The sequence below is a fragment of the Urocitellus parryii genome, chromosome 9 (genome assembly GCF_045843805.1).
Source record: "Urocitellus parryii isolate mUroPar1 chromosome 9, mUroPar1.hap1, whole genome shotgun sequence".
Taxonomy (NCBI): Eukaryota; Metazoa; Chordata; class Mammalia; order Rodentia; family Sciuridae; genus Urocitellus; species Urocitellus parryii.
In genome coordinates this window covers 68887812-68904758 of record NC_135539.1, presented here as the reverse complement: position 1 = coordinate 68904758, position 16947 = coordinate 68887812, and the positions used below count along the sequence as shown (strand labels likewise).

The 16947-nt window shown below is 39.4% G+C and overlaps 1 protein-coding gene across 1 annotated transcript in view; it reads left to right on the top strand.

The window, feature by feature from the left end:
• Positions 1 to 6849: 6849 nt before the first annotated feature.
• Dhtkd1 (dehydrogenase E1 and transketolase domain containing 1) overlaps positions 6850 to 16947 on the top strand; it is a 44341-nt gene continuing 34243 nt past the window's right edge. Inside the window, exons 1-2 of the mRNA XM_026408561.2 lie at positions 6850 to 7107; positions 16112 to 16267. Coding sequence (XP_026264346.1) covers positions 6951 to 7107; positions 16112 to 16267 — 313 coding nt within the window. The 5' untranslated portion in view covers positions 6850 to 6950. The remainder of the gene's footprint in view (positions 7108 to 16111; positions 16268 to 16947) is intronic.

The window sequence follows — 16947 nt, the reverse complement described above, 5'->3', positions numbered from 1 at the left end:
TCAATGGCTTCTATTCAGGCTCTCCAGAAGCAAAGCAAGGAAGGAGGCAAGAGGATGGGTCACTTGTCTGAAGGACATTTTCCAACGGAACAACATCCACAATAATGTTTAAAGACAATATATTAGCATGATAGTTATTGTAACTATGATAAAGTTAGAGAAGACAAAATGAAAACTGACAGATGATGCTTTTTAAAAAGTGGTAGTTTTATACTTCCTCTTTCACTAATCAATGGGAGAACATGAGGAACTAGTTAGAACTTGATTTTGCCTGTGAGGTATCCATCCTTAAGTCTTTTTGCTTCTCTAATTCCTACTTCCTTCATTTTAAAATTTCAGTTTATATAATCTCCCAGACTAGGTAATCTATTCCCCTGTTTATCTGGTTTCATCCTGCACTGTTTATTCACAAGAGCACTTGCCTAGCTTCATGGCACTGTTAGAATTATAATTCATTATTGTGCAATTATTTAACTTCTGTGTACTCACAGAGACTGAATGCTCCTGAAGGTAGGAACATTGTGTGGCTTCTTCGCAGCTGCATCCTGAAGCACTTAACATAGTGCTTTTATGTAGTAGGTACTCAATAATTATTAATCAAATAATGCCTGGTACTTCCTATCAGATGAAGTTATGATTGATTGAATCTAAATAAAGAAAAACAGTTGTGTTTCTACTGTGTGATCACTACCACCCTGTTCAGTAGGGGATGTAAGTCACTTGAGTTCCAGGATGCTAGAATCAGAAGTACTCTGGTAGAGCACCCAAGATAACTGTACATAGTTAAAAACATCCTTACTCGTGAAGATTTTATTTTTTGGGAGACAAGAGAGGTAAGAGGAAAAAAAAGTTAAATAGAATGGCATTGCCTTGTATGTGCTGTAGGAATTTAGAAAGAGGAAAGTATGAGTGAATTAATTAGTGATTTCAGAGAGCTCAAGTGAGAGGGCTAAATTTGAGGAATCTTAGTCATGACATGTATCTTCTGAGAGAATGAGCCCAGATGGCAAACCAGAATTTAGAAGAAGAAAACAACAGATGAGGGAGTCAGTAGAAGTAGAGGAAAGGAAGAAAAAGGACAGGGCAGAGCAGAGTGTGGGGGCAACTGGCAGAAGAGTGAATGTGAGTAAGTACATGAAAGCAAGTCAACAGGATAAGCCCATTGCACCCTTACAATGGCGCAGCCACCCAGTCCCTGTCTCCTAGTGTTCATGCCCTCCTGTCCTTTCATCTTTAATGAAGGCTGGATTTTGTACTAACTTCTCTATGATGCCACAGAGGTGATGGGATGGATATTAGTACCAATGATCAGATTATGGCTTAATCTTGGAGGAAAGCAAGCTGCTATGCTGGGTGCCCTTTGGTGTGGCCCACATTGTCAAGGAACTGAAGGACGCTTCCGGTCAACAGCCAACCAGGAACCCAGACCTGCCAGCAACCATTGAGAGAATGTGGAGACCAATTATCTCCCAATTGAATCTTAAGATGAATTGAAATCTCAGTAGTGATTCCATCCCCCTGGGAGACTGAGCCAGAAACCGTGAGCTAACCTGTGTAGTTTACTGATGGACATAAACTGAGAAATAATGCATATTAGTTGTTTCAAGGCACTAAATTAGGGGGTATTTTGCTACTCAGCAACAGATAAATAATACAATGGTAATTATTATACTATATATTATAATAGTATATGTAATATTACATAACTTATTATTTAAGTGCTGGAGATTGAGCCTTCATGTTCATACTAGGAAAGTGTTGAGCTACACCCCAGCCCCGTTACGATATATTTTTGTAGTGAATGCTTATAATTCATGTTGTCTTGGCATCCTAAGTTTAACTTTTTGCACACCAGAGACAATGCTTGGTCACTCTTAACACCATTTCCAAAAACCCCCCACCAGGATAGATTCAGTTCCTGTCCAGAGAGAAATTTAAAGGCATCTTACCCTCCAGCAGTCTAGGATCCCTCTTTTCCTGACACTTTCTTTAAAAGAACCCTTCAGAGGTTGCCTGAGAACTTAAAGTGACCACTTCTGGAACATGACCTGCTTACTTTCAACACACCAATTAAAGCTCACCACTGGAAACCAATTTGGATAACACCCTGGACCCAATAAAGGCATTGACTCATGAGTCCCCTTCTCTGTCCCTGACCTCTGTGTTGTGTACCTTTACCTATCCTCTGCTGGTTTGTAAGTACTAAGAACTATTAAAATTTCACATTGTAGTTGTGTCATCGAAGCTGTGCTAGCAATCCAGTCAAAGGTGTGGCCACTCTAGGAGACCCATGCATGTAGATCCTTGTTCCCTGGGATGGTAGATACCTGCTAAATTAATAGAACCTCAGAGTTTCATACAAAGCAGTTTCACAATAGAGGGGAGAAAATCATAAGAACAAAAAGAAGACCCTTGGTATTAGCCACATGAAAGAAAAGTAAGTAGCCCCTTTTAAAGGAATTAAGGAGGAATCCAATCTAAGGATTCATTTGAACAAAATTTATCTTCACCCTCCTATGATTAAACAGTTTGTCATTACACTATACCCTGTACTTCTTAACATTTCTAATAAAAGTAGGAAAGGGTAAGGAAAGAAAATAAAATTAGCTTTGGTGATAGGTAAATTTTGGGCTATATATACAATCAATAATGCATATCTATACCCTATTATGGTAATTTGAGAATTTTTTTAGATAGTTGCTAGTTGAAGAAATGTTTCAAAAGTAAAAATTCTAGTATGTTCAACACTAAAAAATAAAGCAAAGAACCTCATCAAAAAAAAAATTTCCTATAAAAACAAAATAAATCTTGGTAGAGCACTTACCTAGCATACATGAGGTCCTGGGTTTGATCCCAAGTACTACAAAATGTAGAATTAAATAGGTCTATGTGTAGCCTGATAAGGTTAGTACACATTTGAACACTGTATTAGTGAGACAAACCAATATCTGTAATGTTCCTCGTCTTCTATTTAGCCATTTGCTAGTTGCCAACCCTATGACCTGAATTGGTTATCAGGCCTCATGCATGTTCAAGATCATTATATCTCAGGAATGATGCTGAAAACCACTACTGGAAATGAGACCTTGAAATAATGATGATAATTATTATAATAGTTTATATGCATTGAGTACTTAACTGTACCAGGCACTGTTATTTTACATGTAATCTCAGTAACCAATTAGGTAGGTAATATTATAATCCCATTTTATAGCTGGATAAACTGTGTTATGCTCGAATTTGGGATCCCCCGAAGACCAACCAAGATCCATGAAAGCAGCAAAGAGGTGTTTATTGCGAGCTAGCTCGGTCTTCCACGCGTACGCTGAGAGGCTTGGAACCCAGGGTTTGCAGCAGTTTTATACACTCTTTTGGGGAAGGCAGGGACTTCACATACATCATAGCATCTCTTAGCAAATCATTACACCCCGCGGGAAAATCGTAAAACAACTCTAAAACATGATTAGCACATTCACTGGCGGGAACAAGTTGGGTAGGGGTGATTGGTCAGTACAAGAGGGGGATTCATTTGAACTAATTGGTTTAAACCAGGAGGGGTGTACATGCTGAACTACATGGTTTCCCAACATGTTATCAACCACCATAAACTACTGGGAGGGTCATCTGGCATCCCAGGTATTTTCCCTGTCTCATGCTGATTGGTGGCTGCTAGGGGGTTGCTACGGGTCTCCACCTAGCCTGACTGAGTCAGGGACACCTGGTGCAGCAGATTTCTCCTGTTATTTGTAGATAAACAACTCAGCAGGGTAGGTATGTGCCTAGGTGTACTCTGTGAGTCTTTCTGAGGACAAGGGTCACACCCCCTTCCTTGGACAAGTTTTGTTCTGAGGTAGAGGCTGATTTTTCACTGAGGCCCAGTTTAAGTGGCATCTTGCCAAGATCCCACAGCTGGGAAGTGACAGTATCAAGATAGGTAATCAGGCTCTAACACATATCTTCATTGGACAAATGTTTATGGTACCCCTGTTTGTGCCAGGCACTATCCTAGGCTCTTGATACATCAATGAACAAAACCTACAAAGGTCTTTGATCTCATGGAGCTTTCATGTAGGTCAGAGGAAATAGACCAAAAAAAAAAAAAAAAAAAGGAAGGCATATTAGAAAATGATACATGTGATAAAGGGAGCAGAAATGTACAGGGTGATGAGGTTTGTCAAAATTTTAAGAAGGATATTAGGATAAACCTCACTGAGATGATAGCATTCTTTTTCTAATTTTCAGTTATAATTTAAAAAATTTCTAAGTGTTTTAATTTTTCAATAATGAAAATTGAAAAGCAAAGAAAATAATAAATGTCCATGTTTCCATTACCCACAACTTAATAAGTAATGACATTTTTCCATGTTTGTTTCAGAATATTATAAAAAACTAAAAGCATTGCAGAAATCATGAATCTTCTACCTTGTCATCTCATTCATCTTCTCTCCACCTATAATAACCAAATTTACTGAAATCGGTATGTGTTCTACCTATCCATATATTTATACTTTTACTATAGATATACATCTTTATAAATCAATTAGTTTGGTGAATTTTTTTTTATCTTGTTTGAATATCATTTTTCCTCTTGACCTTATAGTCTCAGGATCTATTTATATTGAAATGCATAGCTTTGGTTCATTCATTTTAAATTCTATGTAGCGTTCCAATCACATGAACCCACTACCTCATGAATGCTAAGTACCACTCTGCTACTGAGCTAGACCCTCAGGCCCCAGTGAAGCCTACATTCCTAACTTCTCATCTAGTGATCCAGTACACATCCCTTACTTAAAGTTTTTTAGAATCAGAGCTGGGATTGTGGTTCAGTGGCAGAACGCTTGTCTAACATGTGTGAGGCACTGGGTTCAATTCTCAGCACTACATATAAATAAATAAAATTAAAAGTCCATTGACAACTAAAAATTTTTTAAAAAATGTTTTTAGAATCATTAAAAGCATTCCTTGAAGTTTTAAATGCTAAGAAGAAACGTTTAAGAAGACATAGATCACTAGGAAAACAGAAATGTGCTCTTCCAAGGAAATATGACCAATCAGTGGGAAAGATGACATTAGGACCTAATAGACTGATACCCAAGGGAGGGATTGTTCAACTACACAGCACTGAAATTTAGTTCTATGTATCAATATTGAACTGTCTATATATAATCACACTAATACAAGATCCTGACTTCAAACCTGACGAATGAAAGGAAAAAACTATTTTGTTGGATTTTGAAATCTTCACATTATTTTCTGTAGCCTAAGCCCCAAATCCATCTTTGTTGAATGGAGCAAGCAAATAAAATGGAATGTGAAATGAAACTGCCAGTCTCAGACTTATGTGTTGTTGTGATACCACTGGTATCAGCTTCTCTACATGTTGAAGTATAATATTAGAGAAGCATGCTGAGCCAAGCATATAAAGCAGGGTTTATTTAAAAATGGGTAACGTAGACTCCTCCTGAGAGAGAAAGGGGCCATAGCTGATATCCTAGTACCTCAAGAATGGAGGCATTCTGCCTTTTTTATATGTATTAGGTTTCCATTGTTCTCCTGATCTCTTCCCTTTTCTCTCTCCTTCCAGCTTAAGTGACTAGGCCCAGGAGGTGCTCAGTGGGATGGCCAAAAGGTAAAAAGCAGATGGAGGGGGGAAGGACTGGATGGATCAGCCCAAGACACATTAATTAACAACTTTGTAACTCCCTGTAGGAAGGGGCAATTCCTGCCACCGGTTACCTTAGCAACAGGTTGGAGCAGGGACAGGTTCTTGATAAGGGTGGAGGAAGGGCTCTGAAGGAATTAACATTTCAATCTCTGGAGGCAGTCTCCAACTTCCCAGAGTCACACAAATTGGCCTCCTTGATCTGACCTGACTCGATTTACCCAAGTATACCGACTGCCTGTCTAATCCTGGCTTCATTTGGATGCCCTTCTCTTTGCACATTTACCGAGCTCCTCGTCCCTCATTCTGTCTAGTGTCCCTTCCACCGCTTATGCTGGACGTCATTCTTCTGTGTCTGCCCATTATAACATTTATCACAGTGTGCATTGAGTTCATTTTGCAATTAGACTGGGAACACAACACTGTACCTTATTGATTTTTATAATCTAGCAGAGCACTTCATAGGAATATTGTTATAAATAAGTGAGGAAGGGTTTGTAGGGATAGTGTTCTTAGGAGTGTGAAGTGTAGTTACATGACTGACTGATTACTGAGCGGGGAAGAATGCTTCCCCACCCCAGTTAACTTTGCTTTAACTGGCAAAGTTAAAGGTGAGTCAGATAAAATCTTGATAAACTCAGAGACAGACCAAATATAAATCTTAAATACCTCAAGTATTTTTACACTACTCTGGTCGGTCAATTTTTTTTGTAATTAGTATTATTTACTCCTGTTCTTTTCCTTACAGGCTCCCTCTTCCCTATTTTTTTCTTCTTCCATGTTTGGGGGGGGCGGGGGCGGGAAGGGTTTATTTCTTCTTCCTGTTCCTCAAGTCCTTTACATTTTGCATTCTTGTTTAATCCTTTCTGTAAGAGAATCCATACTGTCTGTTCTGAGGCTTCCAGCAGAGGGGTGATGGGTGAATGCTTACGGAGGGAGACTGCAGGTTGTTTAGATTCCTCAAGTTTTGTACCGCGAGTCAGTAAAGCTCTGCAGGATACTTCCCCCGCCCTGATCCTAAACCCAGGCGGCCTTCACCAGGGGATCACCCCAAGTTCCGCCCCGATTCGGGGCGTGGCTGCGCAGTTAATGCCGCTGCCCCGGATTGGCTCAAAAGGGCCAGCCCCCTGACCAATGAGGCGTGGGGGCGGTGTCCTGGGGGCGGGGCTCAAATCTTTCGCGTGGCTTGCTCTGGGACTACCCTAGCCCCGGAGCGACCCACTGTCTCTTCTGGACTGCTATTGCCCGGTGTCCTCCCAACGCCGTTTCTGAGCCCGGAGGACGCATGGCTTCGATCACTGTGGCAACAGCAAGAAGGATCCTCAGCCGGACTCGCCCAGTCTTCATCCGGCGCTGCTACCAGACGGAGAGGGGTGTATATGGCTATTGGCCCAGGAAAATCGTGAGCCAGGCGCCCAGTGACAACCAGGCACGCCCCCCAGGTCGAGGATGGGGCCCGGACTGGGGACACAAGGGGCCTCCCAGCCTGATTTGCGGTGGGGTGCATTTGAAGGGGTTTCGAGGACCAGGGGACCGGCTCTCGGCCTATGTACAGCCCAGGAGGAAGCGAGCATGGGTGTTGTTATTGGGCTCAGTCCATGCCGCACCCGGTTTAGCCTCTGTAGCTGTGGGTCCTTAAAGTCAGTGTCTCAGTGTTGATTCCACGCTCCCCATCTTCCAAGGTCGGACCTGGTTTGGGGAGGGCTTATCCTCTCCATCCCTGGCTCATTGTGTAGGCGGGTCTGTGGGAAAAGAAACTTTGTAATATGCCCCAACTCTGGAGTTGACCCAAGGATTCTTTTCCAGGGCTTTCTCCAAGGATAAGGTACATTTGAGGATGTACCGGGTACATGTCTATGTTACTTGGGAGAAGGCAATTCATTAGTGGTTTTAGATGACAGCAGCACTTATTATTTGTCGCCAATCTAAATGGACTTTCACTTTAATTTCAGAGCTCAAAACTTTGCTGAACTTAGAACCACGTCGTTGATTTTGTTATTTTCTTTTTTGGGGGATGGGGTGGGATGGGAAGAGGGTGGTGGTGCTGGGGATAGAACCAGGACTTCTGGCATGTGAGGCAAGCACTCTACCGCTGAGTCACATTCCTAGCCCTCATTAGTGGTTTTAATGGATTAGTAGATGTGAATATCAGTTTTTGGAATCTCTGTTCCATGCTTACATGCAAGAGACTAATTTTGAGCATTTGGTTTATGCTTTAAAGTTATTCTATCTGTATTCAGCCTCAGAGTAGATGAATGCAAATGGATTATTTGAGGAAACATTTGGCATTTTTTTATCCAATGTAAGATTGATGTTTAAGATCTCTTTTATCTTCTAAGTACCTGACCTTTGGATCTTACATCACACACTGAAACTTAAGTATTTTGCTCTTCACCTTATTTTTACCTTAGGGGGCACTTAAAATAAACTTCAATTCTTAAGTGCAATCTTGTTGACCAGTTTTTGGGGTTTCTTTAGGGAAGGCATTTTGGTCAACAAGATTGTTAATCTTTTTTGTATGTGTGTGGTGGTGGGGCGGGGTACTTGAGATTGAATCCAGGAGCACTTTATCACTGAGCTACACATTCCCAACCCTTTTTATTTAAAGACAGTGTCTTGCTAAATTTTGGAGACTTTGGACTTGGGGTCCTCCTGCCTCAGCCTCTTCAGTAGCTGTGATTGCAGGGACTGTGCCTGGCTAGATTTTTTTTTTTTTAATATCAATTGAGCTTTCTAGCTTTGTTTTACTTATTTATTTTTTTATGTGGTGCTGAGAATTGAACCCAGTGCCTCCAGCATGCAAGGCAAGCCCTAGATTGTTAATCTCTTCATTTAGATAAGATGTTAGGTATTTTATTTCACTTTGCAAATTGAGTGTCTAGAATTTTTGCTCTTTTTCTTTTTTTGGCAATGTTAGGTATTGAACCCAGGACCCTCTTTATCACTGAGCTGCACCTTTAACCCCCTATAATTTTATGTTAATTGTTCTCAAACTTAAATGTGCATTCAAAATGACTTAAATGTTTAAAATGCCAGTTTTCAGCCTTCACTTCTTCCTTCTCCCACAGTTCAGTGATCTAAAGTAAAGTTCCAAGAATATGATTTTTTTGTTGTTCTTACTTTTCGTGGTGCTGGGTGTTGAACTGAGAGCCTCAGACTTGCTAGACAAGTATTCTACCACTGAACTACACCCTGAACCCAGGAATTTATACTTTTATCATGCACATTACGTGATTCTCTAGCAGGAGATCTATGACCATGCTTAGCCAACATAGTTGTAGTCATGAGGATGTATATGCAGGACAAGTTTGACAATACCTTTTTCATTTGAAGTCATGTTAGTGTGGACCACGCATAGCTATTGTGATCTTCTTTCAGGATTTTTCTTCATGACAGCAATTTCTATTTCATTCCTATAAAGAGCTTGGCAGCTGAGAATTAAGCTTTCCTTGTAGAAACCTAAGCCAGTTTTTCTCAGTTGGAAGACTATCAGAATCATCTAGAGAGCTTTGGACTGCTGGTGTGGTTTGAAAAATATTGATTTTATGTATAGCCCCCTCCCTCGCCATTATCACCAAATTGCTTCCCACTCCCTCGCTAGTAGAGAACTGGCCCTCTTGTGACATGCTTGGTGAAATCTGAAAGTCCAGTACTGAGTTAGAACTGCAGGTCAGGGGTATCATGATGTGTGGTACTGGGAGGGAAGACTAAAATCAATCCTGGAAACAATTATTTTTGGCACCGTTACAAGATTTGGCTTAAAGACTGTTTTGCTAAGGGTAATAACTTTATTTTCATTTTCTTTATTTTTTAAAAATACTTAAAATAAAATTTTAAAAAATGGAATGACTTTTCAAAATTAACCATTGCATGTAGGTCTATGACAGTCTTTATTCTTTCTGTTTTAGAAAGTTATTTTGTCAGCATTCTTTTTGTAGATTATCATTCTCTACTAGGCTGTGAGGGAGAACGGGAAAAAGATAGTTGCATGTACGACTTCAATAACACCCCATTGACCAGAACTTAGTTGCTATCTACACATGTCTGCAAAAAATATTGTGAAGCAGGATCTTTATTCAGGGCGGCCATATACCAGCCAAGAATTACCCTGAATGAAGAAGAAAATAGATTGAAAAACTGCTAGGAATGGCCACCACACCACACTCCTTTGGCCACTGAAATATTCTAAGCATTTCTTTCTGTATATGCACATATTCATCTCCTTTTCCTCTTTTTTTTAATATTTATTTTTTAGTTATAGGTGGACATAATATCTTTATTTTTTTTTTTATGTGTTGCTGAGGATCAAACCTAGGATCTTGCTAGGCAAGAGCTCTAATACTGAGCCACAACCCCAGCCCTCTTTTCTCCTCTTAATCATGCTCAAGGTCATTAGGTCTGGAATTTTATGAACTACCACCCACTCCATAGATACACATTTATTATCTCCCCCTTACCCCGCCCCCCCCAAAAAAAAACCACAACACCCTCTTAGACATATTAAAAGAGAATGAGGAACCTACCACAGTCTCTGGTTCAAACCAGTTACCAATTCCTGTTGATCGGGCAATGAATGATAAGAGCTGCTTTATGTGGTTATGTATTAAGTTCACTAGTCTATTTGGTTTTGTCCATTCCGTGGCTTTGCCTCATGGGCTTTTTCCTTATTATCTTCTGTGCTTAAAACTGAAGTAGGCTCTGGAGACTATGCACTCCTTTAGAGCTGCCCATAGCCGACTTTGTTTTTGATAAAATTGGGAGCCTGAGAGTTACCTTAGAGTGTCATCGAATGCAGGGGTGTGTGTGTGTGTGTGTGTGTGTGTGTGTGTGTGTGTATGTGTTTGGGTCAGAGTTGGGATTTCTTTGGCAGTACAATTTTTTTTTTTTATAAACTTCCAAAATCTGCAGTCTTTCTTTCTGGTCATTCCAGAAGCCACGTGCCACAGTTGAAGATCTCATCTAGACAATTATTAAGCCTAAAAAGTTTAGTCATTTGTTTTCTACTTCTATGCTCTAAATTCAGTGATGCACTCTAAATTTTACCTTGTAACCATCTGAATAATAGGCTGTAGGGTGTTAAGTCAGCACCCTTTATTTTTCTATAAGGAAAAGTTTGCTCCCATTGTCTACAAAAGAATGCTATTAGAAGGTACTACAGCTGAAGAAGGGTTGAGTCTACTAAGAAAGCCTCTCCAGAATCACATCTTCTGTTTTTACTTGTAATGTTTTCCCATGTTGGAGATTGAACTTGTGACCTTGTACATGCCAGGCAAGTGCTACACTCCCAGCCTGAAAAAGATCTCTCCCTAAGTCCCATGTTTTTCAATATTGCCATGCTATGCACTGTAATTCCTGAGACTTCAGAGTCCCTTCCCTTCTGTTATTGGAACTGAATTTCCGTCCATCTCTGCTTGCTGATTAAGTAGTTCCATCTTGACTTCATATTTCTTACTAAGAAATAGAAATGGGGGCCGGGGCTGGGACTGTGGCTCAGCAGTAGCGCACTTGCCTAGCAAGTGTGAGGCACTGGATTCGATTTTCAGCACCACCTATAAATTAAATAAATAAATAAATAAGGTTTATCAGCAACTCAAAAAAGAAAGAAAGAAAAATGGGCTTCTATATATGCAATTCATTTGTGACGTTTAGTACATTTGAATTTTCTATGTATAACCATAATAGGAGAAGTTCTTTATATACTGAGTGATACATTATTATTATGCTCTTTGCTGATGGATTTTTCTCTTAAAGTCTGTATAACTATGTACTTATGCTTAATTCTTTTAATTGGGATAGGAGACTGATCACTGGGGTGGAGAATGGGTAGGGGGGTGGCATATGCCTATAATCCCAGGGACTCAGAGGCTGAGGCAGGAGGATAGCAAGTTTGAGGCCAGCCTTATCAACTCAGGGAGATTCTGTCTCTAAATAAAAAATAGAAAGGGCTATGGATGTAGCTCAGTGATAAAGCACTTCTGGATTCAGCCTCCAGACCATAAAAGAGGCAGTGGAGGCTGATGGGTTAAGGACACAGTTTGAGTGGCTGTAGTGTTTTTTATAATGCCCACTAATTGTCAGGAAAGGTACCATCTTGGTTGAAAGGAGTGGTCGGAGTTAGTATTATGGGTCTTGTATACAGTTTTTTGGTATTGGCAAAGGAAATTAAAGGGCAAACTCTATTGGACATGGACACATCAAAACTGACACAGTGAAGTAGGAGGAGGATAGCCAAGCTTAGGGAGTTTCCCTAGTTTTCTTTGCACTTCATCGGTCTTCTTTCTTCATGTTTATCTTGGCTAACATCAGTGCCTATCTAGGATGACCACATTATTCACCAAGATTTGCCTTTTCCTTTTAAAAATACTGAGTTTGCTTTTAGTTAACTTTTGGATGGCAGTAGTTTCAGTAGTTAAAGTTTGAACCATGACGAGTGTTTTTGTAGCTTGCTGTTGGTAACAGCTTGTACTTCACCCTTTAAAAACCTCAAGTTTCCAGGTAAACCTGAACTATTTATTTGTCTTTAAAATTTTTGTTGTGGGATTGAACCCAGGGTCTTGTGCATTAAACTTGAATTTATTTATCAGAAATTCAACTTAAACTAGAGGTGTGTTTGGGGTGGTGATTCATTGATACAGATTTCATCAAAGTGAATTTGGCACCTACATTATTTTTTTTAATGGAAGAATTTATAGACCATCAGGAGATGGAAGCCATCAGATTCCAAACTACTTAGTGATTATAGCTTTGAGCATTGATAGTTGAAGTGAGGTTGTAGAGATGTTCCACGTTGGAAATAGCAGGAACCTTTATTGGAGTCATAGGAGAAAGTTTGAAGAAAATCTAAATTTTTAAAAATAAGGAAAATTCAAGAACATAAATACAGACTTAGAAAATCTAAAGATGTTAGCCCTTATACTTTATATATTTATTTTTTTAATATTTATTTATTTTTTTAGTTTTCTGAGGACACAACATCTTTGTTTGTATGTGGTGCTGAGGATCGAACCCGGGCCACACACACGCCAGGCAAGCGCACTACCGCTTGAGCCACATCCCCAGCCCAGCCCTTATACTTTAAAAAAGTCTCAATAATATCTATTTCTCTCATTCCTTTAACTATAGCAACAGGACTTTCCTTTTAAGCTTTTATTGTATTTTGATGGATGAAACTCTGGACTGAAGTCAAACACATTAGAGTTCAAATTCCAGCTTCTTTATTACCTGTGTCACCTTTTGCAAGTCACTTAGCCTCTTTGGACCTCTGTTTACCCTTATGAGGATAAGGTCACCTATTTCAGAGTCATTACAAGGATTAGGTAAAATAATGTGTATTAAAAAAAATAATCCAGCCAAGTGAATAGCAAGTTAGTATTCAGCTAGGTGTGGCTGCTGTCCATCTACAATCTCAGCAACCTGGGAGGCTGAGACAGGAGGATCACAAGTTCAAGGCCAGCCTGGGCAATAAGAAGGCTCTGTCTCAAAATTTAAAAAAATTAAAAAATGGGCTGGGAATGTCACTAAGTGTTAGAGTCCCCCCTGGATTTAATTCCCAGTACCACACACATGCACACCACACACACACAGACACTCACAAAATATGTACTTAATAAATGGTCACTATAATTTACTAAAAATTTATGACCCTTACTTATCTATCTTACAGAATATTTAAGAAAGTTTTTTTTTTAGAGAGAGAGAGAATTTTAATATTTTATTTTATTTTTTTTAGTTATCGGCGGACACAACATCTTTGTTTGTATGTAGTGCTGAGGATCGAACCTGGGCCACACGCATGCCAGGCAAGCGCGCTACCGCTGAGCCACATCCCCAGCCCCAAGAAAGAATTTTTTAAAAAAGCTGAAAGAACCAGAGCAAACTTTTTACTTCAAGTTTCTTTGTTTTGTAAGAAAAATATCTGGTGAAATAAATTTACTTTGTAAGGCTATTGTTTTTGAGGTGGGACTGGAAGGTGTTATATAAACTGGTCTGGGTTTACTGTTCAGAATATAGTGTTCTGGTACAAAGTTGTTTGGCTTTTAATGTGATTCCTGAGGTGAAGTTGGAGGCAGCCATAATAGAGTTCCAAGAGGCTCCATTTATCAAATTACCATTCTTGGAAGTCTTTAAAATATTTATGGATATTCAACTTCCACCTGCTTTAAGCACATTCTGCCTTAAGTGAAATGGAACTGTGGATATGGTCTAGATTGTTTTGGGGCAGCTGTTTATGAGCAGATGTTGAAAAAGATGTATATTGACTTATTTATTTATGTATTTATTTATTGGTACTGGGGATTGAACCCAGGGCCTCATGCTTGGTAGACAAGCCCTCTGCCACTGAGATCTATCCCCAGTTCTTTCTTTAAATTTTTAGTTTGAGAGAGGGTCTCACTAAGTTATCCAGGGTGGCCTGGAATTTTGATCCTCCTACCTGGCATCCTGAGTAGCTGGGATTACAGGTAGCCACCATGCCTGGCTACCTTGAGTTTGAACTGCTTCATGCTGGCTAATATGAGTATTTTGCTTCCTTGAAACAGAACAGTATTCGGTGTCTCCTAACACCATGTTTGCTTTGAGCAGAGAAAAAGAAAAACTGATATAGATAGATGATATTACCATAATTAAAAAAAAATAATCAGCTAAATTCACTTTGTTCACAAACTACACTAACCAACTCTGGCTATTCTAAACAAAGATGGACTTATTTGAAAAATATAAGGATATCTCCTCCAACTGAAGGACGTGTTGAACAACTAAGATTCAGGAAGGGAGTCATTCAGAATTAACTCTGGGAATGTTGACATACATAGATCCACATAACTGCATATAGGTGTGAGCATCTCCTACACATATTCAATACTTCCCTGTTCTTTCCTCACTACACCTGTGATGAGAGAAGAGGTACATTTTGACAGTAATAGAAACCAAATCCAAGGGCATATATGGTTCTACTCATTCCATGTCAGTACTTATTTATAAAATAGACATTTGAAAGATGGTAGCAATTTTTTTGGGGGGGGGCGGTTCTGAAAATAAAATAAAATAGTAAAAAAAAAAAAAAGTATGCCTTCCATTGATCTGTTGATCTTTAGGGGTTTGTGTTCTGTATAGGTAAGAATACGTCAACTGAAGATTGAATGTGGACACGAAGGACTTACACGTAGAAAAAGAAAGAAAAATGGTTTTTGTCCTCAATTTAAAATAGTCTCAGAGTTGGATTCATTGAAAGATGACCCCCATTTAGGAAAAGGCTAATCACTAATCTACTGCTTTATGAAAGGATTTTTTTTCCCATTATGTGAGTGACAAGATAATTTAGGCCTTTTCCTAATCTACAGTTTTATAAAATAACCATGTACCTGGGATCTTAAAGAAATAAGAAAATGTAGCCAGGCATGGGGGTGAAATCTTGTAATTCCAGCTACTCAGGAAGTGGGGGGGAGGATCAAAATTGAGGCCAACCTGAGCAACTTAGTGAAATCCTGTCTGGGGATGTGGCTCAAGCGGTAGCGCGCTCGCCTGGCATGCGTGCGGCCCGTGTTCGATCCTCAGCACCACATACAAACGAAGATGTTGTGTCCGCCGAGAACTAAGAAAAAATAAATAAATGTTAAAATTCTCTGTCTCTCTGTGTCCCCCCCCATCTCTCACTCTCCCTTTAAAAGAAAAAAAATTAAAAATTAAAAAAAAACAAGAATGAAAAAAAAAAGGAAAAGTGAAAAGAAATAAGGAACTATTTTATAGTTTGACCTATCTATGTTTTTTTAATGTAAAAAATAAGGTCTAAGGCTGGGGATGTGGCTCAAGTGGTAGCGTGCTCGCCTAGCATGCGTGAGGCACTGGGTTCGATTATCAGCACCACATAAAAATAAAATAAAGATATTGTGTCCACTTAAAACTAAAAAATAAATATTAAAAAAATAAGGTCTAAAAATATCTCGAACAACTAGGAGAGAAAGAGGACTCCCTGTAATCTCAGCATTTTAATATTTGTTTTTAATTTGGTGTGTTCCTTTCTAATAATTATGCATATATGTATAGTTGTTTTCACAAATGTGTTTTCAGAGTTCTATTACCACCACCACCACCACTCCACCCCACCCCCCTGCAGTCTATCCTGAGATAAACAAGGAAATAAGCATGTTTGCCTGGATTCTGATAATCTTTAATCTTGAAAGATGATGTTAGATGTGGGTAGGAGCAGTGTCAAAAATGTCTAAGGCTGGAACTGGGGCTATAGCTCAGTGGTAGAGCATTTGCCTAGCATGTGTGAGGAACTGGGTTCGATTCATTAAAAAAAAATTTCATCCATTGATAACTAAAAATTTTTAAAAATGTCTAAAACTTTAACATAGTCTTTGAAAGACTTTTTTTTTTTTTTTTTTTTTTTTTTTTTTTGTAGTTTGTGGGCATCTCACTGGTTTGTTTTGTTCTCCCCTGATTTAGTTGATCATGGCCTTGCCAGGTTAGTGGCGGTATATTGTGAGCATGGTCATAAAGCGGCCAAAATCAATCCCCTCTTTACTGGACAAGCCCTGCTGGACACCGTGCCTGAAATCCAAGCCCTGGTGCAGACCCTGCATGGGCCCTTCAATACTGCAGGTAAGATTATCCCTGTGGAGGGAAAGGAGAGCTACCCCAAAGAAGTGCAGCTCCTTGCTATTTTCTTAAAGAACCTGTGCATCCCGCTGAGGCTTCCGGCCCAATGAGGAAAGAAGGAAGCATCTTCAGTTCCCTCCCTGGGAGGATCAGTCTTGATATCCTACAGTGGTCTTCGGAGGGGCTTCTTTCCTCTGTGTTCAAAAACATCAAACTCGGGCTGGGGATGTGGCTCAAGCGGTAGCGCGCTCGCCTGGCATGCGTGTGGCCCGGGTTCGATCCTCAGCACCACATACAAAGATGTTGTGTCTGCCGAAAACTAAAAAAAAAATAAATATAAAAAAAAAATTAAAAAAAAAAAAAACAAAAAACATCAAACTCTTGTTAAATACCAGATACTTTACATAGATATTATGTCAATTCATTTTTACAACCACTTCTAAAACTAGTTATTGTCATCTTCATTGCACAAATCGGGAAACAGACTCAGGGAATTTAAGTAATTTGTAGCTATCAAGTAGCAGAAGATGATATGTATATGTATTAAAGCGAGTGTGGCCTGAAGGAATTTTTCAAAATTTAGAAGGACTTGCATTTAGAAAAGGAAAGAAAACCCAGGTGTGCTTCCATTCTAAAGTCTGTACCCTTTCACCCTGTTTTCTTTCCCAACCAGGGAACTTAAA